General features: G+C 54.2%; 1 protein-coding gene across 3 annotated transcripts in view; it reads right to left on the reverse strand.

Annotated features, from left to right (window-relative positions):
• The window catches only part of LOC148521401 (DNA topoisomerase I, mitochondrial-like), a 136071-nt gene that overhangs the window by 39512 nt on the left and 68688 nt on the right, over positions 1 to 27871 (reverse strand). For all 3 annotated transcript variants that reach the window (XM_088475217.1, XM_088475218.1, XM_088475219.1), the window contains 2 exons: positions 26721 to 26836; positions 24493 to 24614 (listed from right to left, as the gene is read on the reverse strand). In XM_088475217.1, coding sequence (XP_088331343.1) covers positions 24493 to 24614; positions 26721 to 26836 — 238 coding nt within the window. The remainder of the gene's footprint in view (positions 1 to 24492; positions 24615 to 26720; positions 26837 to 27871) is intronic.

Below are 27871 nucleotides of genomic sequence, written 5' to 3' on the forward strand. Positions count from 1 at the left end.
CCCTTGTCCTTGACCCGTACACAGGCAGCTTGTGATTGTAACGGGACGCCATCAGGTCCAGCTCTGGCAGCCCCCACTTGTCCACGAGTAGTTGGAATACCTCTGGATGAAGCGACCATTCCCCGGGATGCACATCGTAACGGCTGAGGAAGTCTGCCTCCCAATTGAGGACTCCTGGGATGAAAACTGCCGAGAGAGCTGGAAGATAGCGCTCCGCCCAAGCCAGGACGCGGGACACCTCCGACATCGCAGCTCGACTGCGAGTCCCTCCCTGGTGATTGATGTACGCCACCGTGGTGGCGTTGTCTGACTGCACCTGAACGGCCCTTCCGTGAAGAGCGGTGCCGGACGACTGCAGGGCTCTGTATACTGCCCGCAGTTCCAGGATGTTGATGGGAAGAATCGCTTCCTCCGCCGACCAACGACCCTGAAGTGACAAGGAGCCTGTCACCGCCCCCCAACCCCGGAGACTGGCATCTGTCGTGAGCAGAACCCATTCCGGGATCCAAAAGGGGCGCCCCTCCAGGAGATGCGCTGTCTGCAGCCACCAGGCTAGGGACAGACGCACCTCCGAGGACAACACCAGCATCTGAGAGCGGATCCTGTGTGGCAATCCGTTCCATTCTGAAAGAATCAGCCCCTGCAGGGGCCTGGAATGGAACTGGGCAAACTCCACCATGTCGAATGCCGACACCATGGACCCCAAAACTCTCATCGCTGAGTGCACCGACACTCTGCCACTGCTCAGACAACTGTGAATCCGCAGCTGTAAGGAGGAGACCTTCTCTGGAGTCAGAAAAATCCGTTGCTGACGAGAGTCCAGCAGGGCCCCCAAATGAACCATCCGTTGTGATGGGATGAGGGAGGATTTCTTCCAGTTGATCAACCAGCCGTGCGCCTGTAGACAAGCGACCGTCAGGTGGAGATGCTGGATCAGTACCTCCGGGGAGCTTGCCAGCAAGAGGAGGTCGTCTAGATACGGTAGCAACCGTATCCCCTGGCTCCGAAGGTGAGCCGCCATGACCGCCATCACCTTGGTAAATACCCTTGGTGCCGTGGAGAGACCAAAGGGTAGAGCCCTGAATTGGTAGTGGTTGTGGAGAATAGCAAACCGCAGAAACCGTTGGTGCGATGTTGCTATAGGCACATGGAGGTAGGCGTCCTGGATATCCAGGGAGACCATATAATCCCCCGGTTCCATCGCCAGTATGATGGAACGCAAAGTTTCCATCCTGAATTTGGGAACCCTGAGAAACCTGTTCAGGGACTTCAAATTGAGGATGGGGCGATGAGAGCCATTGGGTTTCTGCACCAGAAACAGCGTAGAGTAATACCCCATCCCACGTTGAGACTGTGGTACGGGTATAATGACCCCCGCCGTCAGCAAGGCCTCTATGGCTTCCTGAACCTGCAAGGCCTTGGTTTTGTCCTGAGAAGGACTTGTGCAAAAAAACTGGCAAGGCGGCCTGTGCCGAAAAGACAGGGCGTACCCCTGGGAGACCACTTCTCGCACCCAGGCATCCGTGGTGGTATTGTGCCAGCACTGGGCGAATTGAAGAAGTCGGCCTCCCACTCTGGGGTCCCCCAGAGGGAGGCCCGTCCCATCACGCAGAAGGCTTATCTTCTGGCTTGGAAGAAGGGCGCCTAGCACTCCAGGCTTGCTTCTTTGGCTTTGTGGCGGTCTTGGGTGCGGACTGCCTCGGGAAGGACTGACCCTTTGCCTTGCCCTGAACCCGAAAGGAACGAAACGCCGAGCTCCGGACCTTAGCAGGTGTAGTAGCTGAAGGGAGGAAGGCTGACTTGGATTTTGCCAGGGTATCTACTATTTTGTCCAGGTCCGGACCAAATAGTAATTCCCCATTAAAAGGTAAGGCCTCCAAGCCTTTCTTTGAATCCGCGTCTGCTCTCCAAGACCGCAACCACAAGGATCTACGAGCAGACACTGCTGCCGCCGAAACCCTAGAGGTCAACAGGCTAGCATCCAAAGATGCTTCTCCAATGTAGGAGGCGGCATCTCTCATCTGTCCTAACAACGCCCCCTGGACGTCCGGAGATTCATCCGTAAACGTGTCCTCCAAGGCGTTGGCCCACCCCTCAATGGCCTTGGCCACCCAGGAGATGGCCATGGACGGCCGGGCTACAGCCCCTGAGAGAGAATAAATAGACTTTAGACAAGTCTCCACCTTCCTGTCCGTAGGATCCTTCAGCGAGGATATAGACGGCAATGGCAAAGTAGCACTCCTGATGAGGCGTGTTACATGGGAATCGACTGCAGGCGGAGTTTCCCATTTCTTACAATGCGCTTCCGGGAATGGATAATTGGACGCCAAGCGTTTCTGTGGCAGGAAACGCTTACTGGGCGTCTGCCAGGCCACCGCCATGTGATCAGTCAACTGATCAGACAAGGGGAACGCTGTAGAAGTAACCTTAGCTTTTTTAAAACTAGGATACCTTGACTTGGGAGCGGGTGCCTCATCCTCAATCAGAAGAATAGCCCGCACCGCCTTAACCAGAGCCCGCACATTGATGGAAGACTTAGTGTCTACCTCCTGGACTGAGGCATCTGAGGCTGAGTCATCCTGTACCTCACCATCATCCGAGAACCCCTCAGAATCCGAAAGATGCGCAGCCTGTGCCATGACTGAGCGTTTAGACGCCCTGGAGGGCACGTCACTGCGCAACATCGACTGAAAAGCCGAAGATGCTGCCGCCAAATCTTGGACAGTGTGGGAAAGCGCATCCACCCAGGGTGGAGGAGCTGTCACAGGAGCCTGAAACGGCACCACAGCCGGCTGTGCCACAGGGGTGGACTGAATATACATTGGCAACCCCGCATAGGGACCAACAGGCTGAGACCCCGGGGGAGTCTGCAATAATTGTGGGACACCCGGGGAATGGGGGATGGCAGGCTGGGGCAACGCCCTAGTAGGGGCGACAGTCGGGACCGACAGACGGTCCGCGATGGACACCAGCACCTGGGAAAACATCGCCCATGGTGGCTCCTGCGAAATGGGAGGTTTAGACGTACCAGGGACCGCCTGGCACCGTCCGCACAGGCCGTCCTGTGACAAATCCTCCCTATCCACTCCTGCAGAACAGCGCCTGCAGGAGAACAATGCTGGAGCCCCGGAGTGCTCAATCTCCTCCTCAGACATGACTTAGGAAGAAAACGTGCGCACTCACCAGTGTGCTGAACAACAGCCCACAATATGGTACTGTGTAGCACACAACTGTATGTGACGGACCTCACAAATACGTGATCTATATAGGTGAGGTCAGTAGAAACACCCTTCCCCCGCACACCTGTAGGGCTTGTAGGAGAAGGAAAGGGATAGGTACAGGCTGACAGTAAGTAGAAAAAAGACACAGACAGGCAGCACTAGCAAAAGTCACATACCATGCAGGAAGATATACTCACTGCACCTTTCCACTACAATCAACCTCCCAGATTCAGTGTCTGGGAGGGCTATAGCGCTGTGTACACTGTCCTTCTGCAGGGGAGAGGTACACAGGGGGACCGGTCCGCGTGCTCCCTGAGAGTATCCACGCTGCCACAGAGAAAATGGCCGCTGGAGACCTCAGAGGAGGAGTGGCCGAGTATCTGCAGCTCAGCGACGCCAGACTCCGAGCTGAAAGGCGCGCTGAGCTGAGGGGAGGAGCCGCTAGACAGGGAAGGCTTCCTCCCCTGGCTAGCATATTAACCCCCGGGTTGCCGGCATCCCGCTTGCCGCGATATTAACCCTGGTGGTCTAGTGGTCTGGCGGGGTATGCCTCCGCTGGAGGGGGGGCCCGCCGCCACCGCTAGCGCCCCCGGTCTGTCCCCTAGACCGGGGGCATGGGACTGCATTTGAAAGGAACCCGCGCACCGCCGCTAATCAGCGGTGCGCGGCTTACCTGATCTCCCCGGCGTCTTCCGGCAGCAGTCCCGGGGGAAACCAGAGTCCGGCTAGTACAGACTCTGGCTTCCCCCGCCGCGATCCCCAGTTCAGTGCTGGCGTCGCGGCGCCAGCAGGGAGAAGGAGCGGCAGCGTGGGCGTCTGTACAGACAGCCCAGCGCTGCTGCTCTAGAGAAAAAACTTATAGTAAAAAATAAATAAATTTAACTAAGTTCAATAAAAAATTAAAAGCTTTAGGGGGCTGCTCCTGCAGCCCACCCCGCAGGGTGACCCGACTCCGGCCGGGCACCATCTAAAACTGAGGTGCCTGTGGCTCGGGGGCGGGGTATAGGGGAGGTTGGACCCAAGTGCATCCTGGGAGCAGCTAAAAGCTTTAACTCCGTGGTGCCCGAGGATCCAGGATCCAGCTATACCCCAAGGTCACCCTGTGGACCCCTATGGACCCTGAAGTAGAAACACACGGTCGTCCAAAAGCAGGATTTTTTTATTTTTTAAATAAAAAAATTGTGGCGAAGTCCCTATTTTATTAGTTTTATTTATTGTCCTGTGCAATGGAGTTCACCCCCCTTAGTGGTAAAAGGAAATACTAAGGCCAGCTACACATGGTTTGGTACGTGCATACACGCTTGCACGATGCGACGGGCGACGGCGTGGTGTAGGATACCATGCTGCATTCAGCAACATGGCATCACATACGATATCTAGTGATTGACCGTGCAGCGCGACCAACCAGAAGATATTGCATGCGACTGCGGGAGCGAGCACATCGGGCATACACATTTAATATCCCCGGAAAGGACAAATATCGGGCAGATATTGTTCTAGTGTGTACCCAGCTATAGGGGTAAAAGGTATGTTTAAACCAGAGATCTAATCTCGCTGCAAAAAGGAACAAGTTTTGCGCAGCTCCACCATGTGTGCAAAAACGTTCCGATGACTCTGCCACATCTCCAACACAGCGCACATTTCTGGATGCATTTTATTTAGCCTGAAAGGGACATACATCTGTAGGGGTGGGTATGAAAGATCGACAATATAATGGTCAACAGTTAATGGGTTGACACCAACTGGATGACATGCAATTGGTCGACAGGGACAAAAATATGAGATATGGTAAGAACTTACCTTTGTTGTCTCTATTTCTACGAAGTCCATAGGGTTCCACAGGATACCTTGGGGGTATAGGTGATGACGTCAGTCATCGGGCACCATAGAATTAAGTTTTCAGCCTCCCAGGATGCACTAGGGTCCCCCTCCTATACCCCGCCCCCGAGCCAAGGCATCTCAGTTACGTACCAAGCCATAGGCCGGAGGAGGAGAAGGAAGAGAGAAAAAAGATCTGGACACACACAAGAATCACATTCTCACCAGAGGGAGACGGAAAAACCGGTGACCAGAGTAAAGCCCATCTGCAGCACAGGTGCAACAGGGCGGGAGTCCTGTGGAACCCTATGGACTTCGTAGAAAGAGAGATAACAAAAGGTAAGTTCATACCATATCTCATTTTCTACATCAGGGTCCATAGGGTATCCACAGGATACCTTGGGGATGTCCCAAAGCAGTATCCTTTAAGGGTGGGGACGCTCCTGTGCTGAAAGGAGAATCCGCCGCCCGAAGGAAGCATCCTGAGAGGCAAAGGTGTCAAACGCATAATACCTCACAAAGGTATGGACCGAGGACCACGTGGCAGCCTTGCAGATCTGGACTGCAGAGGCACCACGGCGAGCTGCCCACGAAGGACCCACAGACCTAGTGGAATGAGCCCTCACAGAGGATGGAACCAGAAGGCCTTCATGAAGATAAGCTTCAGAAATTGCCATACGAATCCAACCTGCCAAAGTCTGCTTTGAAGCAGGCCAACCCTTTTTACGGAAGCCATAGAGGACAAACAAGGCGTCCGACTTCCTAAACGAAGAAGTGCGGTCAACATAAATACTAAAGGCCCGCACAACGTCCAAAGTGGCCTCACCCACTGACAGGTCAGGTGAGTGGAAAGCCGGCAGAACGATTTCCTTGTTGAAGTGGAAACTTGAAACAACTTTAGGAAGGAATCCAGAACAAGTGCGCAGCACCGCCCTGTTCCTATGAAAAATCAGAAAAGGGGGTCTACAGGAGAGAGCCCCTAAGTCAGAAACACGTCTGGCCGAAGCAATGGCCAGAAAGAAAATTGTTTTAGCTGTCAGCCATTTAAGGTCCACTGAGCCCAGTGGTTCAAACGGCGGTCCCTTGAGAGCCCTCAGGACCACAGCTAAATCCCAAATCGCCACCGGCGGAACAAAAGGTGGCTGAATTCGAAGAACACCTTGCATAAAGGTGCGCACATCAGGGATCGCAGCAATCCTACGATGGAACCAGACTGACAGGGCAGACACCTGCACCTTCAGAGACGCAAGGCGAAGCCCATGGTCCAGTCCCGCCTGTAGGAAAGCTAACACTCTAGACAGACGGAACTCCCGAGGGGCATAACCTCTCGGTCGACACCACTGGAAGAACGTATGCCACACACGATGGTATATCCTCGCAGAAGATGGTTTCCGAGCCCTTAGCATAGTTTGCACTACAGAGCTGGAAAACCCCCTGGACCTTAACATGGCCGTCTCAACAGCCACGCCGTCAAAGACAGCTGAGTCAGGTCCGGGTGAAGACAAGGACCCTGTGACAGTAGGTCCAGTCGTAACGGCAACCGCAGGGGAATGTCCACGGACAGCCCCTGGAGGTCTGAGAACCAGTGCCGCCTGGGCCACGCGGGAGCTATCAACAGGAGCGTTCCTGTTTGAATTTCCGGATTACCCGTGGAAGAAAGGAAAACGGAGGAAAGAGATAAGCAAACCGGAACATCCACTGGACGGACAGAGCATCCACCAGAGACGCCTTTTTGTCTCTTGTGCGAGACCCGTACACCGGCAACTTGTTGTTGTGCCGTGACGCCATGAGGTCGATCTCTGGAAGACCCCACCTGTCCACCAGAAGTTGAAAGACGTCCTGGTGCAGAGACCATTCCCCCGGATGAACGTCCTGGCGACTGAGAAAATCTGCCTCCCAGTTCAGGACTCCCGGGATGAATATTGCTGATATGGCCGGGAGATTGGGCTCCGCCCAAACCAGGATTCGGGACACCTCTACGAGTGCCGCCCGACTTCGGGTTCCTCTTTGCCGATTTATGTAGGCCACGGTGGCGGCGTTGTCTGACTGGACCTGCACGGGGTGACCTTGGAGAACCCGATGTGCCTGCTGGAGAGCATTGAAAACCACGCGGAGCTCCAAGATGTTTATTGGAAGCTCTGTTTCCGCCTGAGTCCATCTGCCCTGGAACAAGTGTGGACCAGTGACTGCTCCCCAGCCCCGAAGGCTGGCGTCCGTTGTCAACAGGACCCAATTCGCCACCCAGAATGGACGACCCTTGTTGAGATGGGTCGTCTGCAACCACCAGGCTAGGGACAGGCGAACCTCCGGAGTGAGCACCATCGTCTGGGACTTTAGACTCTGAGGCAGTCCATTCCATTTGGACAGGATCAATTGCTGCAAAGGTCTGGAGTGAAACTGGGCATATTACACCATGTCGAATACTGACACCATGGAGCCCAGTAACCTCATCGCCGAGTGCAGAGACACACGGCGACACTGCAGACAACTGCGCACCCTCAACTGTAAGGCAGAGCTCTTTTCCCCCCGTCACAAATATCCTTTGCTGTCTCCGAGGTGTAGAATCCTCTGAGACGGGATCAGGGTGGACTTCTGCCAGTTTATTAACCAGCCGTGCCGTTGCAGTACCGCAATAGTCAGGTCCAAGTGGCGTAGAAGGAGCTCTGGAGATCCTGCTACTAACAGAAGGTCGTCTAGGTACGGCAACATGCGGACTCCCTGCAGCCGCATGACCGCCATAACCTTGGTGAACACTCGTGGTGCTGTCGCCAGGCCAAAAGGTAAGGCCTGGAACTGGAAGTGGTCGTTGCGGATTGCAAACCTGAGGAACTGTTGATGGCGTAAAAGAATAGGGACATACAGGTAGGCGTCCTGTATGTCCAACGACACCATGTAATCCCCAGGTTCCAGCGCCAGAATGATGGACCGTATGGTCTCCATCCGAAACCTCGGCACCCGCAAGGACTTGAGTGCTTTGAGGTTGAGGATCGGACGGTACGACCCATTGGGTTTCTGCACCAAAAACAGATTGGAATAGAAACCCTGGCCCCTCTGGGAGAATGGAACAGGCACTAGAACTCCAGCCTGGAGCATAGTGTGCAAAACCTTCCGCAGTTCCGTGGCTTTGTTCCGGTCTGATGGAAGACCCGTGGTGAAGAATCGGGATGGGGGTCTGTGCCGAAAGGAGAGGGCATACCCGTAAGAAACCACCTCGTGAACCCAATTGTCTGTCGTGGTTACCGACCAACACTGGGCGAACTGCAGCAGACGGCCTCCCACTTTGGGATCCCCAAAAGGGAGGCCCGGACCGTCAGGCCGCAGGCTTGTCATCTGACTTAGGGTCCGGACGTCTGGCACTCCAGGCCTGTTTCCGTGGCTTAGTCGATTTTTGGGGGCCAGCCTGTCGGGGAAAAGACTGCTTTAGGCCTACCCTGGGCCCTGTAAGGCCGAAGTACCTGAACTGGAAGGAACTGCAGCAGACGGGAGACATGCCGATTTGGCTGCCGCCAGCGTGGCTACATTTCTGTCCAGATCCGGACCAAATAGGACTTCTCCATTAAAAGGCAAAGTTTCCAAGCCATTTTTGGAATTAGCGTCCGCCTTCCAAGATCGCAACCATAAGGTGCGACGAGCAGCTACCGCTGCCGAAGAAATCCGAGAAGTTAGGGTACTGATATCCAAAGCCGCTTCATTAATGTAAGTGGCCGAATCCCGGAGATTGCCCACCAACTCGGTCTGTTCAGCCGAACAGTCGGAATCCAAAGACGCCTCTAAACTATCCGCCCAGCGCTCCATAGCTCTGGCTTACCAAGAAATGGCCATAGCCGGCCTGGCTGCCCCCCCGCGAGGGAATAAACGGACTTTAGGCAGATCTCCACCTTACGGTCCGTAGCATCATTCAAGGAGGACATGGGCAACGTGGCACTTAGGACCAGGCGTGTCACACATGAGAATCCACCTGTGGAGGGGATTCCCACTTAGAAAAATAATTGTCCGCAAACGGGTAAGCCACCGCCAAGCGTCTCTGAGGCTGATACCGTTTACCAGGGTGTTTCCACGCCTCTTCTAAATGGTCTACTAACTGACCCGAAAGAGGAAACACTGTGGCGTCATCCTTAATATCCTTAAAAACAAGAGATATGGTAAGAACTTACCTTTGTTATCTCTGTTTCTACGAAGTCCATAGGGTCCACAGGGTTGACCTTGGGGTATAGCTGGATCTGGATCCACGGGCACCACGCAGTTAAAGCTTTACTGCTCCCAGGATGCACTTGGGTCCGTCCTCCTCTATACCCCGCCCCCGGCCACAGGCACCTCAGTTGGAAAGCAGCTAAGGCCGGAGGAGGAGACTAAACAGAGAGAAGGAAGACTGGAACACACAAAAAACCATACTCACAGAAATGGGAGACGGAAAACCGGTGACCAGCCACACAGCCCATTTGAAGCCAGGTGCGTCAGGGCGGACGCCCTGTGGACCCTATGGACTTCGTAGAAACAGAGATAACAAAGGTAAGTTCTTACCATATCTCTTGTTTTCTACTTCAGGGTCCATAGGGGGTCCACAGGGTTGACCTTGGGGATGACCAAAAGCAGTTCAACTAAGGGCGGGGACGCTCCTGTGCTGAAAGGAGTACCCGGCGCCCAAAGGATGCATCCTGAGAGGCGAAGGTGTCAAACGCATAGAATCTCAAAAACGTTTGAATGGAAGACCAAGTGGCCGCCTTACACAGCTGAACAGCGGAGGCGCCACGTCTAGCAGCCTAAGAGGGAACCACAGAACGAGTGGAATGAGCCTTAACAGAGGCTGGCACAGGTAAGCCCTCCTGTGCATAAGCCTCACAAATAACTGAACGAAGCCAACGGGCTAACGTTTGCTTGTTGGCAGGCCAACCCCTCTTGTGAAAACCGAAGAGGACAAACAACGAATCCGACTTCCTAACCGAAGCAGTCCGGTCCACATAGATTCTAAGTGCCCGGACTACATCCAAGGAAGCCTCACCAGCTGAAAGATCAGGTGACTGAAAAGCTGTCACGACAAGCTCCTGATTAATGTGGAACTTGGAGACCACTTTGGGCAAAAATTCAGGACGAGTGCGGAGCACTGCTCTGTCCTGATGAAAATTCAGAAAAGGGGGGCGACAGGAAAGCGCCCCCAACTCTGACACCCTCCTGGCAGAAGCAATTGCTAGGAGAAAAACGGTCTTGAACGTCAGCCACTTGAGGTCCACCACCTCAAGAGGCTCAAAAGGAGGACCCTGCAAGACCCGTAGCACCACCGCCAAGTCCCAAGGAGCCACAGGAGGCACGAAGGGAGGCTGTATCCTGAGAACACCCTGGAAAAAGGTGTGAACATCCGGAAGTGTAGCAATCCGTCGCTGAAACCACACGGACAAAGCAGACACATGAACCTTCAGAGAGGCCAGGCGTAAGCCGAGGTCCAAACCTGATTGAAGGAACTCCAAGATTCTGGAAACCCGGAACACCTGAGGATCATAATGTCTGGATTCACCACTGAAAGTAAGTGCACCACACCCTGTGGTAAATCCGTGCAGAGGCAGGCTTGCGTGCCCTAAGCATGGTACCAACGACCGAACTGGAGAAACCCCTAGACCTCAAGACGGCTGTCTCAAGAGCCACGCCGTCAAAGACAGCCGACCCAGATCCGGGTAAAGGCAGGGCCCTTGAGACAACAGGTCCCGACGCTGAGGAAGAAGGTACGGAGCGTCGATGGAGAGACACCTCAGATCGGAGTACCAAGGACGTCTGGGCCACGCCGGAGCAACCAGCACGAGCGTGCCGCCGTCCTGCTTGAATTTACGCAGAACCCGAGGAAGTAAGGATATCGGAGGAAACAGATACGCCAGGTGAAACGTCCATTTCACCGACAGCGCGTCTACCAGACTGGCGCCTGCATCTCTTGTCCTTGACCCGTAAACGGGCAACTTGTGATTGTGACGGGAGGCCATCAAGTCCAGCTCCGGCAGCCCCCACCTGTCCACGAGTAGCTGAAACACCTCTGGGTGAAGCGACCATTCCCCGGGATGCACGTCGTGACGGCTGAGGAAGTCCGCCTCCCAATTGAGGACTCCGGGAATGAAGACTGCCGAGATCGCTGGAATGTGACACTCCGCCCAAGCAAGGATGCGAGACACCTCCGACATCGCTGCCCGACTTAGAGTTCCTCCTTGGTGGTTGATATATGCCACCGTGGTGGCGTTGTCGGACTGCACCTGAACCGCCCTTCCGTGAAGAGCGGGACCGGGCGACTTCAGGGCTCGATAAACCGCCCGCAGTTCCAGAATGTTGATGGGAAGAAGAGCTTCTTCCGCAGACCAACGACCCTGTAAATGACAACGAGCCGGTCACTGCCCCCCAACCCCGAAGACTGGCATCCGTCGTGAGCAGGACCCAGTCCGGGATCCAAAAGGGGCGCCCCTCGACCAGATGAGCTGTCTGAAGCCACCAAGCCAAAGACTGCCGAACCTCCGGGGACAACACCAGCAACTGAGAGCGGATCCGGTGAGGTAACCCGTTCCATTCCGATAGAATCAGCCCCTGCAGAGGCCGGGAATGGAACTGGGCAAATTCCACCATGTCGAATGTTGACACCATGGAGCCCAAAACCCTCATAGCCAAATGGACCGACAGGCGGCAACTGCTCAGGCAACTGTGTATCCTCAGCAGCAGGGAGGAGACCTTCTCCGGGGTCAGGAAGATCCTTTGCTGCCGAGAATCCAGCAGGGCTCCCAAATGAACCATCCGCTGAGATGGAATCAGGGAGGATTTTTTCCAATTTATCAGCCACCCGTGCGCTTGCAGGCAAGCGACCGTCAAGTGGAGATGATGAAGCAGTACCTCCGGGGAACTCGCCAGCAACAGGAGGTCGTCCAGATACGGTAGTAGCCGTACATTCTGGTTCCGAAGATGTGCGGCCATGACCGCCATAATCTTCGTGAACACCCTCGGTGCCGTGGAGAGACCAAAGGGTAGCGCCCGGAACTGGTAATGGTGTTGAAGGATAGCGAACCTCAGATACCGCTGGTGCGAAGGTGCTATCGGAGCATGGAGGTAGGCGTCCTGGATATCCAGGGACACCATGTAATCCCCCGGTTCCATCGCCAGAATGATGGAACGTAACGTTTCCATCCTGAACTTGGGAACTCTGAGGAATTTGTTCAGAGACTTCAAGTTGAGGATAGGGCGATGAGAACCATTGGGTTTCCGCACCAGAAACAGAGAAGAATAGTACCCCGTCCCTCGTTGTAATTGAGGAACGGGAACAATGACCCCTGCTGTCAGCAAGGACTCTATAGCTTCCTGAATCTGTAAAGACTTGGTCGTATCCTGAGAAGGACTCGTGCAGAAAAACTGGTGGGGCGGTCGGTGCCGAAAAGACAGGGCATACCCCTGGGAGACCACTTCTCGAACCCAGGCATCCGTGGTGGTATTGTGCCAGCACTGGGCAAACAGAAGAAGTCGGCCTCCCACTCTGGGGTCCCCCAGAGGGAGGTCCGTCCCATCAGGCAAAAGGTTTATCTTCCTGCTTGGAAGAAGGGCGCCTGGCACTCCAGGGCTGCTTCTTGGGCTTAGAAGCGGCCTTGGTCGTCGACTGCCTCGGGAAGGACTGACCTTTTGCCTTGCCCTGAACCCGAAAGGACCGAAAAGCAGAGCTCCGTACCTTGGTAGGAGCAGAAGCCGAAGGGAGAATGGCTGATATAGACTTAGCCAGAGTGTCCACAATTTTGTCCAAGTCTTGACCAAAAAGCAACTCCCCATTAAAAGGTAAGGCCTCCAGTCCCTTTTTGGAGTCAGCGTCAGCTCTCCAACACCTCAGCCACAAGGACCGACGCGCCGACACAGCTGCAGCCGACACCCGAGAGGTTAGCAGGCTTGCGTCTAACGATGCTTCCTTAATGTAGGAAGCCACATCCCTCATTTGACCTATCAACGCTCTCTGGATCTCCGGAGCATCTTCCGGAAAGGTATCCTCCAAAGCATTGGCCCAGCTCTCGATGGCCTTAGCCACCCAAGAGATGGCCATGGACGGACGGGCCACCGCCCCCGAGAGAGAGTAGATAGACTTCAAACAAGTCTCCACCTTCCTGTCCGTGGGATCTTTCAGGGAGGAGATCGACGGCAAAGGCAGCGTAGCGCTTTTAATTAAGCGGGTAACGTGGGAATCCACCGCTGGAGGAGTTTCCCACTTCCTGCAATGAGCCTCCGGAAACGGATAGTTCGAAACCAACCGCTTCTGCGGTTGGAACCTCTTGCTGGGCAACTGCCAGGCCCCTGCCATATGATCCGTCAATTGATCGGACAGGGGAAAAACCGTCGAAGCTACCTTGGCCTTTTTAAAATTTGGGTATTTTGACCTGGGGGCGGGCACATCCTCCTCAATGTGAAGGATGGCCCGCACCGCCCTAACCAATGCCGGCACATTAATGGAAGACTTAGCCTCCATCTCCGGGGCCCCGGCATCCGAGTCAGAGTCTTCATGGATCTCCCCGTCATCCGAAGATACGTCCGTGTCCGTGAACTGAGCCGCCAGTGAAGCCGGAACGGAACGCTTGGACGCCCGTGGGGGCAAATCACTGTGCAACATATGTTGAAAAGCCGATGACGAAGCCGCCAGACTCTGAACAGAGCTGGAGAGGACGTCCACCCAAGGCGGGGGTACTGCCTGAGGATACCCCTGAAAAGGTACCATCGACTGCTGCGGCACCGTGGGGGATTGCACGTATACCGGCAAACCCGCATAAGGACCCACAGTCTGAGACCCGGGAGGAGACTGCACCAGACGAGTCACACCCGGGGAACGGGGCATGGTAGGCTGGGGCAACGCCCTAGAAGGGGCCGCAGTCGGGACCGCAAGTCGGTCCGCGATTGACGCCAGCACTTGCATAAACATAGCCCACGGAGGATCCTGCGCCACTGGGGGTTTAGAGGGTCCAGGTACCAACTGGCACCGCCCGCACAGACCGTCCTGAGACAAATCTGCCCCGTCAACCCCTGCCGAACAGCGTCGGCAGGAAAACAACACAGGAGCCACGGAGCGCTCATTCCCCTCATCAGACATGACACAAACTTTTTTGCAATAAAAGTGTCTCACCGAAACGAGGTAAGGCGTATAACACCCACGCACTCCCAAGTATGCAACCCAAACAGCCCACAATATGGTACTGAGGAGCACACCGCAGTATGTGACGGACCTCAAAAATACGTAGATTTATATAAGTGAGGTACACAGAAAGAACACCCCTCCTCCACGCACCTGCGGGCCGTAGGAGAAGGAAAGGGATAGGTAAAAAGCTGACAGTAAGTAGAAAATAAGCACAGACAGCAGCACTAGCAAAAGTCACATACCACGCAGAGAAGTTATACTCACTGCACCTTCCGCTACAATCAACCTCCCAGATTCAGTGTCTGGGAGGGCTATAGAGCTGCGAACACTGTCCTGATCAGGGGGAGAGGTACGCAGGGGGACTGGTCCACTGGAAGCCTGCCTGGGAGCTCTGCGATGCTGCCTGAGGAAGATGGCCGCCGGAGAGCTCTGAGGAGGAGTGGCCGAGAGAGCACAGCCCAGCGACGCCAGCACACATGAGAGAAGGAGGAGCGCTGAAGCAGGAAAGGCTGTCCCCAGAGACCGGCGGCATGAAGACTGCATTATCCCCGCGTGCAGCGCTGATAGCGCTGCACGCGGCTTACCTGGCCCCTTCAGTCCGGCAGCAGTCAGGGGGAGCTCCCGGAGCCACGCTAGCACTGACTCCGGGGTCCCGCTGCGATCCCCGGATCAGTACCGGCGTCGCAGCGCCAGCGGGACTGTTGGAGCGGCAGCGTAGACGTCCAGATGGACAGTCTGATGCTGCCGCTCTGAAGACAGTAAAAATAAAATAATAAAATCTTCGTTTTTTTTTTTTTTTTAAATAAAAAATAAAGCTTATGCAGCCCCACTGCGCAGGGTGACCCGACTCCGGCCGGGCACCAACTACAACTGAGGTGCCTGTGGCCAGGGGCGGGGTATAGAGGAGGATGGACCCAAGTGCATCCTGGGAGCAGTAAAGCTTTAACTGCGTGGTGCCCGTGGATCCAGATCCAGCTATACCCCAAGGTCAACCCTGTGGACCCCCTATGGACCCTGAAGTAGAAAAAGGCATATTTTGACTTGGACACCGGAGGATCTTCATCCTCAATCACTAAAGCTGTGCGGACTGCCCGAATAAGGCCAGGAATATAAACTTTGGACTTAGCGTCCGACTCTTTAGTACGGGGAGGTTCTTGGTCAGAAAGATCCAGAATCTCCCCATCATCAGACGTCACGTCGTCATCCTCGTAAGGAGCGGACAAAGACGCCACCGGCCGCAACACAGACTCCCCTTGTAACACGTCCCACAAATGCTGTACAGAACTTGTCAGTGAATTAACCCACGCAGGCTCCTGAGAGACCTGAGAAGGGGAAATAGGGAGACTGTGGGGTACCATCAATTGTCTCGGGAAACACTGCATGGGTGACGACCACCACTGACTGCTGGGACAATCCCATCTGTGAGAACGCAGGCTGCGGAGCTAACTGGCCCACCAGGGTTGTAAGCGCTTTGGCGAAACAAGCCCAGGGCGGTTCCTGTACCGGAGCCGTGACAGTAATTGGCCTCGCTAATAAATAACACTGCCGACATAGCCCCTCCGCGTTACCCTCCCCCTCTGCTATTGGTACCTTACACGTAGTACACATAAGCTGGAGAGGAAAGTCACTCTCAGACATGATGGTAAGTATGTGACCCCTCTCACTGATACTCGTTAGTATAGTGGGAGCACCACCCTGCAATCACCGCACCGCAAGGGCTTTAGCAGAAGAAGAGCAGGGACAGGGAAAAGCTGACAGTAGAAAGTGAAAGTACAGGCAGCAGACGCTAGCAGAAGTCACATACAGTGCAAAGAAATTAATCCCTGCACTATCAGCGCTGATCCTCAACTACGCAGACGCAGAGCCTGGTAGGACACAGCGCTGCATACACAGACCTGTTACCAACGGTGGAGAGGTATGCCGGGGGACCCAGACCACGATGCCTCCGATCATCAGCGTCCACCAGCGCTCACCATGCTTCCAGCAAAGATGGCCACCGAGGAGCATAGAGGAGGCCGGCCTGCGGGGGGGGGGGAGCGCAGCCACAGGGCCAGTCAGCAGATGCAGAGAGGACTGTGTGCAGCGGGGGAGGCGCCGGCTGTGTACAGGGAAGGCGCGCTCCCCTGGCATGCAATTAACCCCTGGGACGCCGCAGCGCTACCGCTCAGCCGCGGTCCGCTGTCCCAGGGGGGTAGTGGAAGCGCAGGTTAGTTACCTGGCTCCACGCTGCCTGGGGACTCTGGACCATGTGCTCAGCAGGGACCCACCGCGGGACCCCGCTGCTTACCTGCTGCCCCCTTGAATCCAGCCATGGTCCCAAACATCTGGGGTCACCGCTATCTGTGACCCCAGATGCTTACCAGCATCCCCCGATCAGTACCGGCGTTCTGGTACCGGCGGGGGTGAAAGGAAGACAGCATGGACGTCAGCATTGACTGTCCATGCTGTACTTCCAGATGAGCAGCCACCGCTGCTTACAAAGAAACTTCAGGGGCCAACCTTAGCCCCCTCTAAACAGGTGCATTCGACTCCGAGCCGGGCACCAACGAAAACTGAGATGCCTTGGCTCGGGGGCGGGGTATAGGAGGGGGACCCTAGTGCATCCTAGGAGGCTGAAAACTTAACTCTATGGTGCCCGATGCCTGACGTCATCACCTATACCCCAAGGTATTCTGTGGATACCCTATGGACCCTGATGTTGAAAGGTAGACTTTTTTTGTTGCTGTAATTTTACCCTGATCCTCCCTTTGGTGCCAAACCCGAATACTAGTGCCTAAACCTAATCCTAGCCTTCCCCTCCTCTTAGTATCTAACCCAAACCCTCCACACCAGCAGCCTAACCCTCCCCCAAGTGCCCAACCCTAACCCTCCCCTCCGGCAGCTTAACCCTCCCAAAAGTGCCTAACCATAACCCTCCCCAACAGCAGCTTAACCCTCCACCAAGTGCCTAACCATAACCCTCCCCAACAGCAGCTTAAGCCTCCACCAAGTGCCTAACCATAACCCTCCCCCAAGTGCCTAACAATAAACCTCCCCTCCGGAAGATTAATCCTCCCCCAAGTGCCTAACAATAAACCTCCCCTCCGGCAGCTTAACCCTCCCCCAAGTGTCTAACCATAACCCTCCCCAACAGCAGCTTAACCCTCCACCAAGTGCCTAACCATAACCCTCCCTTCTGGCAGCTTAACCCTCTCCCAAGTGCCTAACCATAACCCTCCCCAACAGCAGCTTAACCCTCCCCCGAGTGCCTAACCATAACCCTCCCCCAAGTGCCTAACAATAAACCTCCCCTCCGGCAGCTTAACCCTCCCCCAAGTGCCTAACCATAACCCTCCCCTCTGGCAGCTTAACCCTCCCCTCAAGTGCCTAACCATAACCCTCCCCAACAGCAGCTTAACCCTCCCCCGAGTGCCTAACCATAACCCTCCCCAACAGCAGCTTAACCCTCCCCCGAGTGCCTAACCATAACCCTCCCCAACAGCAGCTTAACCCTCCCCCAAGTGCCTAACCATAACCGTCCCCTCAGGCAGCTTAAGCCTCCCCCAAGTACCTAACCATAACCCTCCCCTCCGGCAGCTTAAGCCTCCCCCAAGTGCCTAACCATAACCCTCCCCTCCGGCAGCTTAACACTCCCCTCAAGTGCCTAACCATAACCCTCCCCTCCGGAAGCTTAACCCTCCCCCAAGTGCCTAACCATAACCCTCCCCAACAGCAGCTTAACCCTCCCCCAAGTGCCTAACCATAACCCTCCCCAACAGCAGCTTAACCCCCCCCCCCCCCCCCCCGAGTGCCTAACCATAACCCTCCCAAACAGCAGCTTAACACTCCCCCGAGTGCCTAACCATAACCCTCCCCAACAGCAGCTTAACCCTCCTTCAAGTGCCTAACCATAACCTTAAAAATGTTGAAAAACAAAACAAATATTAAAAAATAACAAGAGATATGGTAAGAACTTACCTTTGTTATCTCTGTTTCTACGAAGTCCATAGGGTCCACAGGGTGACCTTGGGGTATAGCTGGATCCTGGATCCTCGGGCACCACGGAGTTAAAGCTTTTAGCTGCTCCCAGGATGCACTTGGGTCCAACCTCCCCTATACCCCGCCCCCGAGCCACAGGCACCTCAGTTGGTAAGCAGCCCAGGCCGGAGGAGGAGACGAAACAGAGAGAAGGAAGACTGGAACACACAAGAACCATACTCACAGAAATGGGAGACGGAAAACCGGCGACCAGTCACAGAGCCCATATGAAGCCAGGTGCGTCAGGGCGGGTGCCCTGTGGACCCTATGGACTTCGTAGAAACAGAGATAACAAAGGTAAGTTCTTACCATATCTCTTGTTTTCTACTTCAGGGTCCATAGGGGTCCACAGGGTGACCTTGGGGATGTCCCAAAGCAGTCCAACTAAGGGCGGGGACGCTCCTGTGCTGATAGGAGAACCCGGCGCCCAAAGGATGCATCCTGAGAGGCAAAGGTGTCAAACGCATAGAACCTCAAAAAGGTCTGAATGGAAGACCAGGTGGCCGCCTTACAGAGCTGAACAGCAGAGGCGCCACGGCTAGCAGCCCAAGAAGGGCCCACGGACCGAGTGGAATGAGCCTTAACAGAGGCTGGAACAGCTAAACCCTCCTGCATATAAGCCTCAATAATAACAGAACGAAGCCAACGGGCTAGAGTCTGTTTGTTGGCAGGCCAACCCCTCTTGTGAAAACCAAAGAGGATAAACAAAGAATCCGACTTCCTCACAGAACTAGTCCGGTCCACATAAACCTGGAGTGCCCTTACAACGTCTAAGGAAGTCTCCCCAGCCGAAAGATCAGGTGACTGAAAGGCTGGTACAACAATTTCCTGATTAATGTGGAACCTGGAAACCACCTTAGGCAGGAAATCAGGACGAGTGCGAAGCACCGCTCTGTCCTGATGAAAAATCAGAAAAGGGGGACGACAAGAAAGCGCCCCCAAATCTGAAACCCTCCTGGCAGAAGCAATTGCCAAGAGGAAAACAGTTTTAAAAGTTAGCCACTTGAGCTCCACTGACTCCAAGGGCTCAAAAGGAGGACCCTGTAAGGCCCTAAGAACCACCGCCAAATCCCACGGGGCCACAGGTGGCACAAAGGGAGGCTGGATTCTCAAAACACCCTGGAAAAAGGTGTGTACGTCCGGCATAGCAGCGATCCTGCGCTGGAACCACACCGACAGACCAGACACGTGTACCTTCAGTGAAGAAAGACGTAATCCTAAGTCCAAACCGGACTGAAGGAAAGCCAGAATACGCGAAACTCGGAACACCTGGGGATCATAGTTTCTGGCCTCGCACCACTGAAAGTAAGTGTGCCACACTCTGTGATAGATCCTCGCGGAAGCAGGCTTGCGCGCCCTCAGCATGGTGGTAATAACGGAGCTAGAAAAGCCCCGAGACCTCAGGACGGCTGTCTCAAGAGCCACGCCGTCAAAGATAGTCGACCCAGATCCGGGTGAAGACAGGGCCCCTGAGACAACAGGTCCCGCCGTTGAGGTAGGAGGTACGGAGCGTCGATGGACAGGCTCCGCAGATCGGAGTACCACGGCCTTCTGGGCCACGCTGGGGCCACCAGGATCAGTGTGCCTCCGTCCTGTTTGAACTTGCGCAGGACCCGAGGCAGCAGAGATATCGGAGGGAACAAGTAAGCCAGTTGAAACAGCCATTTCACCGACAGCGCGTCTATCAGACTTGCGCCTGCATCCCTTGTCCTTGACCCGTACACAGGCAGCTTGTGATTGTAACGGGACGCCATCAGGTCCAGCTCTGGCAGCCCCCACTTGTCCACGAGTAGTTGGAATACCTCTGGATGAAGCGACCATTCCCCGGGATGCACATCGTAACGGCTGAGGAAGTCTGCCTCCCAATTGAGGACTCCTGGGATGAAAACTGCCGAGAGAGCTGGAAGATAGCGCTCCGCCCAAGCCAGGACGCGGGACACCTCCGACATCGCAGCTCGACTGCGAGTCCCTCCCTGGTGATTGATGTACGCCACCGTGGTGGCGTTGTCTGACTGCACCTGAACGGCCCTTCCGTGAAGAGCGGTGCCGGACGACTGCAGGGCTCTGTATACTGCCCGCAGTTCCAGGATGTTGATGGGAAGAATCGCTTCCTCCGCCGACCAACGACCCTGAAGTGACAAGGAGCCTGTCACCGCCCCCCAACCCCGGAGACTGGCATCTGTCGTGAGCAGAACCCATTCCGGGATCCAAAAGGGGCGCCCCTCCAGGAGATGCGCTGTCTGCAGCCACCAGGCTAGGGACAGACGCACCTCCGAGGACAACACCAGCATCTGAGAGCGGATCCTGTGTGGCAATCCGTTCCATTCTGAAAGAATCAGCCCCTGCAGGGGCCTGGAATGGAACTGGGCAAACTCCACCATGTCGAATGCCGACACCATGGACCCCAAAACTCTCATCGCTGAGTGCACCGACACACTGCCACTGCTCAGACAACTGTGAATCCGCAGCTGTAAGGAGGAGACCTTCTCTGGAGTCAGAAAAATCCGTTGCTGACGAGAGTCCAGCAGGGCCCCCAAATGAACCATCCGTTGTGATGGGATGAGGGAGGATTTCTTCCAGTTGATCAACCAGCCGTGCGCCTGTAGACAAGCGACCGTCAGGTGGAGATGCTGGATCAGTACCTCCGGGGAGCTTGCCAGCAAGTGGAGGTCGTCTAGATACGGTAGCAACCGTATCCCCTGGCTCCGAAGGTGAGCCGCCATGACCGCCATCACCTTGGTAAATACCCTTGGTGCCGTGGAGAGACCAAAGGGTAGAGCCCTGAATTGGTAGTGGTTGTGGAGAATAGCAAACCGCAGAAACCGTTGGTGCGATGTTGCTATAGGCACATGGAGGTAGGCGTCCTGGATATCCAGGGAGACCATATAATCCCCCGGTTCCATCGCCAGTATGATGGAACGCAAAGTTTCCATCCTGAATTTGGGAACCCTGAGAAACCTGTTCAGGGACTTCAAATTGAGGATGGGGCGATGAGAGCCATTGGGTTTCTGCACCAGAAACAGCGTAGAGTAATACCCCATCCCACGTTGAGACTGTGGTACGGGTATAATGACCCCCGCCGTCAGCAAGGCCTCTATGGCTTCCTGAACCTGCAAGGCCTTGGTTTTGTCCTGAGAAGGACTTGTGCAAAAAAACTGGCAAGGCGGCCTGTGCCGAAAAGACAGGGCGTACCCCTGGGAGACCACTTCTCGCACCCAGGCATCCGTGGTGGTATTGTGCCAGCACTGGGCGAATTGAAGAAGTCGGCCTCCCACTCTGGGGTCCCCCAGAGGGAGGCCCGTCCCATCACGCAGAAGGCTTATCTTCTGGCTTGGAAGAAGGGCGCCTAGCACTCCAGGCTTGCTTCTTTGGCTTTGTGGCGGTCTTGGGTGCGGACTGCCTCGGGAAGGACTGACCCTTTGCCTTGCCCTGAACCCGAAAGGAACGAAACGCCGAGCTCCGGACCTTAGCAGGTGTAGTAGCTGAAGGGAGGAAGGCTGACTTGGATTTTGCCAGGGTATCTACTATTTTGTCCAGGTCCGGACCAAATAGTAATTCCCCATTAAAAGGTAAGGCCTCCAAGCCTTTCTTTGAATCCGCGTCTGCTCTCCAAGACCGCAACCACAAGGATCTACGAGCAGACACTGCTGCCGCCGAAACCCTAGAGGTCAACAGGCTAGCATCCAAAGATGCTTCTCCAATGTAGGAGGCGGCATCTCTCATCTGTCCTAACAACGCCCCCTGGACGTCCGGAGATTCATCCGTAAACGTGTCCTCCAAGGCGTTGGCCCACCCCTCAATGGCCTTGGCCACCCAGGAGATGGCCATGGACGGCCGGGCTACAGCCCCTGAGAGAGAATAAATAGACTTTAGACAAGTCTCCACCTTCCTGTCCGTAGGATCCTTCAGCGAGGATATAGACGGCAATGGCAAAGTAGCACTCCTGATGAGGCGTGTTACATGGGAATCGACTGCAGGCGGAGTTTCCCATTTCTTACAATGCGCTTCCGGGAATGGATAATTGGACGCCAAGCGTTTCTGTGGCAGGAAACGCTTACTGGGCGTCTGCCAGGCCACCGCCATGTGATCAGTCAACTGATCAGACAAGGGGAACGCTGTAGAAGTAACCTTAGCTTTTTTAAAACTAGGATACCTTGACTTGGGAGCGGGTGCCTCATCCTCAATCAGAAGAATAGCCCGCACCGCCTTAACCAGAGCCCGCACATTGATGGAAGACTTAGTGTCTACCTCCTGGACTGAGGCATCTGAGGCTGAGTCATCCTGTACCTCACCATCATCCGAGAACCCCTCAGAATCCGAAAGATGCGCAGCCTGTGCCATGACTGAGCGTTTAGACGCCCTGGAGGGCACGTCACTGCGCAACATCGACTGAAAAGCCGAAGATGCTGCCGCCAAATCTTGGACAGTGTGGGAAAGCGCATCCACCCAGGGTGGAGGAGCTGTCACAGGAGCCTGAAACGGCACCACAGCCGGCTGTGCCACAGGGGTGGACTGAATATACATTGGCAACCCCGCATAGGGACCAACAGGCTGAGACCCCGGGGGAGTCTGCAATAATTGTGGGACACCCGGGGAATGGGGGATGGCAGGCTGGGGCAACGCCCTAGTAGGGGCGGCAGTCGGGACCGACAGACGGTCCGCGATGGACACCAGCACCTGGGAAAACATCGCCCATGGTGGCTCCTGCGAAATGGGAGGTTTAAACGTACCAGGGACCGCCTGGCACCGTCCGCACAGGCCGTCCTGTGACAAATCCTCCCTATCCACTCCTGCAGAACAGCGCCTGCAGGAGAACAATGCTGGAGCCCCGGAGTGCTCAATCTCCTCCTCAGACATGACTTAGGAAGAAAACGTGCGCACTCACCAGTGTGCTGAACAACAGCCCACAATATGGTACTGTGTAGCACACAACTGTATGTGACGGACCTCACAAATACGTGATCTATATAGGTGAGGTCAGTAGAAACACCCTTCCCCCGCACACCTGTAGGGCTTGTAGGAGAAGGAAAGGGATAGGTACAGGCTGACAGTAAGTAGAAAAAAGACACAGACAGGCAGCACTAGCAAAAGTCACATACCATGCAGGAAGATATACTCACTGCACCTTTCCACTACAATCAACCTCCCAGATTCAGTGTCTGGGAGGGCTATAGCGCTGTGTACACTGTCCTTCTGCAGGGGAGAGGTACACAGGGGGACCGGTCCGCGTGCTCCCTGAGAGTATCCACGCTGCCACAGAGAAAATGGCCGCTGGAGACCTCAGAGGAGGAGTGGCCGAGTATCTGCAGCTCAGCGACGCCAGACTCCGAGCTGAAAGGCGCGCTGAGCTGAGGGGAGCAGCCGCTAGACAGGGAAGGCTTCCTCCCCTGGCTAGCATATTAACCCCCGGGTTGCCGGCATCCCGCTTGCCGCGATATTAACCCTGGTGGTCTAGTGGTCTGGCGGGGTATGCCTCCGCTGGAGGGGGGGCCCGCCGCCACCGCTAGCGCCCCCGGTCTGTCCCCTAGACCGGGGGCATGGGACTGCATTTGAAAGGAACCCGCGCACCGCCGCTAATCAGCGGTGCGCGGCTTACCTGATCTCCCCGGCGTCTTCCGGCAGCAGTCCCGGGGGAAACCAGAGTCCGGCTAGTACAGACTCTGGCTTCCCCCGCCGCGATCCCCAGTTCAGTGCTGGCGTCGCGGCGCCAGCAGGGAGAAGGAGCGGCAGCGTGGGCGTCTGTACAGACAGCCCAGCGCTGCTGCTCTAGAGAAAAAACTTAGTTAAATTTATTTATTTTTTACTATAAGTTCAATAAAAAATTAAAAGCTTTAGGGGGCTGCTCCTGCAGCCCACCCCGCAGGGTGACCCGACTCCGGCCGGGCACCATCTAAAACTGAGGTGCCTGTGGCTCGGGGGCGGGGTATAGGGGAGGTTGGACCCAAGTGCATCCTGGGAGCAGCTAAAAGCTTTAACTCCGTGGTGCCCGAGGATCCAGGATCCAGCTATACCCCAAGGTCACCCTGTGGACCCCTATGGACCCTGAAGTAGAAAATTTACCATTTTTGTGTTGACAATGTGATTCAACCATTTGAACCTGTCGACCTTCTAACCCTGTCAACCCTTTGTACCAGCTGATCTATTGCATGTCGAACATTTGGTGTTGACCCATTGACTGTCGAGCCTTTACATTGTCAATCTTCTATCCGGATACCCATCTGTAGAAGACTTTGTGAATAAATCACTTGTGTGTGAACACAACAAATCACAGAAATTTTTATATACATACACACTATATAAAGGCTCCGCACTTACAGTTTTCCAATCTGTGAAGAAATTCTTCTGAAACGCCTCCTTGCTGGTGTATTCATGATCTAACATCTTCCCATAGAAAGTGGCCACTTCTTCCGCTGCCAGGCTGAGCTTCAGTGGTTGCCCTAAACACAGAGCAGAGTCCCTCACTGTTCTTTAGGGCCGTCACTGTCCAGCCTGTCCCTCACCGTCCTACAAGCCGGTCACCTGCACAGAGCTCAGTCCCTCACCGTCCTTCCAGCCTGTCACCCGCACAGAGCTCAGTCCCTCACCGTCCTGCCAGCCTGTCACCTGCACAGAGCTCAGTCCCTCACCGTCCTGCCAGCCTGTCACCTGCACAGAGCTCAGTCCCTCACCGTCCTGCCAGCCTGTCACCTGCACAGAGCTCAGTCCCTCACCGTCCTGCCAGCCTGTCACCCGCACAGAGCTCAGTCCCTCACCGTCCTTCCAGCCTGTAACCTGCACAGAGCTCAGTCCCTCACCGTCCTGTCACCCGCACAGAGCTCAGTCCCTCACCGTCCGTCCAGCCTGTCACCCGCACAGAGCTCAGTCCCTCACCGTCCTTTCAGCCTGTCACCCGCACAGAGCTCAGTCCCTCACCGTCCCTCCAGCCTGTCACCCGCACAGAGCTCAGTCCCTCACCATCCCTCCAGCCTGTCACCCGCAGAGCTCAGTCCCTCACCGTTCTTCCAGCCTGTCACCCGCACAAAGCTCAGTCCCGCACCGTCCATCATGGCAGACACACAGAGGACAGTCCATTGTTTTTAGGTGACATACATACTAAACAGCCAGCTATGACCAATCAGTAGAACTAGAAGGTTTATCAGCCAACATTTACTTATGTACACCTGTTATTCTGGATGCAAATAAAATATGCAGAGGTGGCGAAACCTGTGGAACCATCAGGTCCAGCATACCCTGCCAGTCAGACGGGTATATAGTAATCTGTACAGGTAACAACAGAGATAAAACAAAGAAGCCAACTTCATATGCCTGGCATGCTTATACTTTCAGTTCCAACACAACCAAAATGTTATAGTTCGCCAAGCTCCTTGTGGAACAAACCCCCGTGTTGGGGATGTACTGGGCAATGGAGGTCTGGGGGTTCCATAATCAATCCAATTAAATCTGGGGTGCAGCGGTTTTATCTGAAATAATTATTTTAATTTGGTTTAGTTAATTATATACCAGAGGTCCCCAAACTCCACCATTACAGTCCATGTTTTACAGATATCCATGATTAAGCTCAGGTGACTTAATTACTACTATCCCAGTCAATTTGATTTCACCATCTGGACTGAAGAATAGATATCCTCTGTACCAATCTGTTTTCTTGGAAGAGATAGCACTTAGTTTTGGAGGACAATGGTATAAATTTACTTTTATATAGAATATTTTTCATGATTCTTTGAAAGTTAATTCATAGACCTAAAAATCAAAGCAGCTGGCACTCCCAAGAACATCAAATCTGAGGTGACAAATTTAAACGAAAAACAAGGCACGTTGTAATTTTACTTTTGTAGTTTTTTTTGTTTTGTTTTTTTCATTAAAGCCACTGCTAAATGACAAAATAAAAAAATTTTAGACTTTTTTTTTTTTATATGGATCACACAGAGGCCGATTAAGTTACGGCTCGCACATTACTACTCGCAGCCCACGGAGGGTGGAGCAGAAACGAGCTGCCGTAATCGCGGTGCGTGTGGAGGGCCACGTGACGCAAAGCTGCTCACATGAGATTGAATCTTCTGCATAGTATTAGAATGCAGGACAGGCCTGATACTGGCCACTCCTGTGCTGTCCTCTGCTGGGGAGTGAGCGACATATCAGCTTCTGCCGGCTGTCCATAGAAAGATGATATCCATGGTTTAAGAAGAGCGTGACCAGTATCACCTGCGCTTTCTAACAGTGGTGCAGAGATAAAAGGGGGTGTGCAGTAGTTAATTAGGCAAATATTTTAAAATTTTTCCCTAGAAGTGTGCGGCTATGGATGAATATTTATAGAACAGGAAGCCTAGGCGTGCTGGGACGTATAGTTCCACAAAAGCATGCGAGTAACCGTTGCATAAACTATAGTACATGTTGGCTGAGCTATGTGTCGGCGTCTGTTACATGTCAACAGTGCAGCTTTTCTGTATATGCCTGTGTGAGCATAGCCTGTTACACTGACATCTAGTAAACTGCTGGATAATCCAGCTAAACTGAACCAGCGAGTGACGGTATTGGGGTCTCACCGTCATAATAGAAGCGCACGTTATCTGGAAGCGGCTCGTACGGAGGGGCGAAATACGGGCCTCGGTGTTCCAGGAATTTCCACTTTACACCGTCCTCGTAGTTGTCCTCTTCCCACCTGTAATACAGACAACTGACTGAGCACATTACATTCCTGCAGCCGTATAATGATCTCTTCCCACCTGTAATACAGACAACTGACTGAGCACATTACATTCCTGCAGCCGTATAATGATCTCTTCCCACCTGTAATACAGACAACTGACTGACCACATTACATTCCTGCAGCCGTATAATGATCTCCTCTCACCTGTAATACAGACAACTGACTGAGCACACAACCTGCAGCCGTATAATGATCTCCTCCCAGCTGTAATACAGACAACTGACTGAGCACATTACATTCCTGCAGCCATATAATGATCTCCTCTCACCTGTAATACAGACAACTGACTGACCACATTACATTCCTGCAGCCGTATAATGATCTCCTCTCACCTGTAATACACACAACTGACTGACCACACAACCTGCAGCCGTATAATGATCTCCTCTCACCTGTAATACAGACAACTGACTGAGCACAATACATTCCTGCAGCCGTATAATGATCTCCTCCCACCTGTAATACAGACAACTGACTGACCACACAACCTGCAGCCGTATAATGATCTCCTCCCACTTGTAATACAGACACCTGACTGAGCACATTACATTCCTGCAGCCGTATAATGATCTCCTCCCACCTGTAATACAGACAACTGAGCACAATACATTCCTGCAGCCGTATAATGATCTCCTCTCACCTGTAATACAGACAACTGACTGAGCACATTACATTCCTGCAGCCGTATAATGATCTCCTCCCAGCTGTAATACAGACAACTGACTGAGCACATTACATTCCTGCAGCCATATAATGATCTCCTCCCACCTGTAATACAGACAACTGACTGACCACATTACATTCCTGCAGCCGTATAATGATCTCCTCTCACCTGTAATACACACAACTGACTGAGCACATTACATTCCTGCAGCTGTATAATGATCTCCTCCCACCTGTAATACAGACACCTGACTGACCACATTACATTCCTGCAGCCGTATAATGATCTCCTCTCACCTGTAATACACACAACTGACTGAGCAC

This window comes from Taudactylus pleione, unplaced genomic scaffold (assembly GCF_031769625.1).
Source record: "Taudactylus pleione unplaced genomic scaffold, aTauple2 ptg000168l, whole genome shotgun sequence".
Taxonomy (NCBI): Eukaryota; Metazoa; Chordata; class Amphibia; order Anura; family Myobatrachidae; genus Taudactylus; species Taudactylus pleione.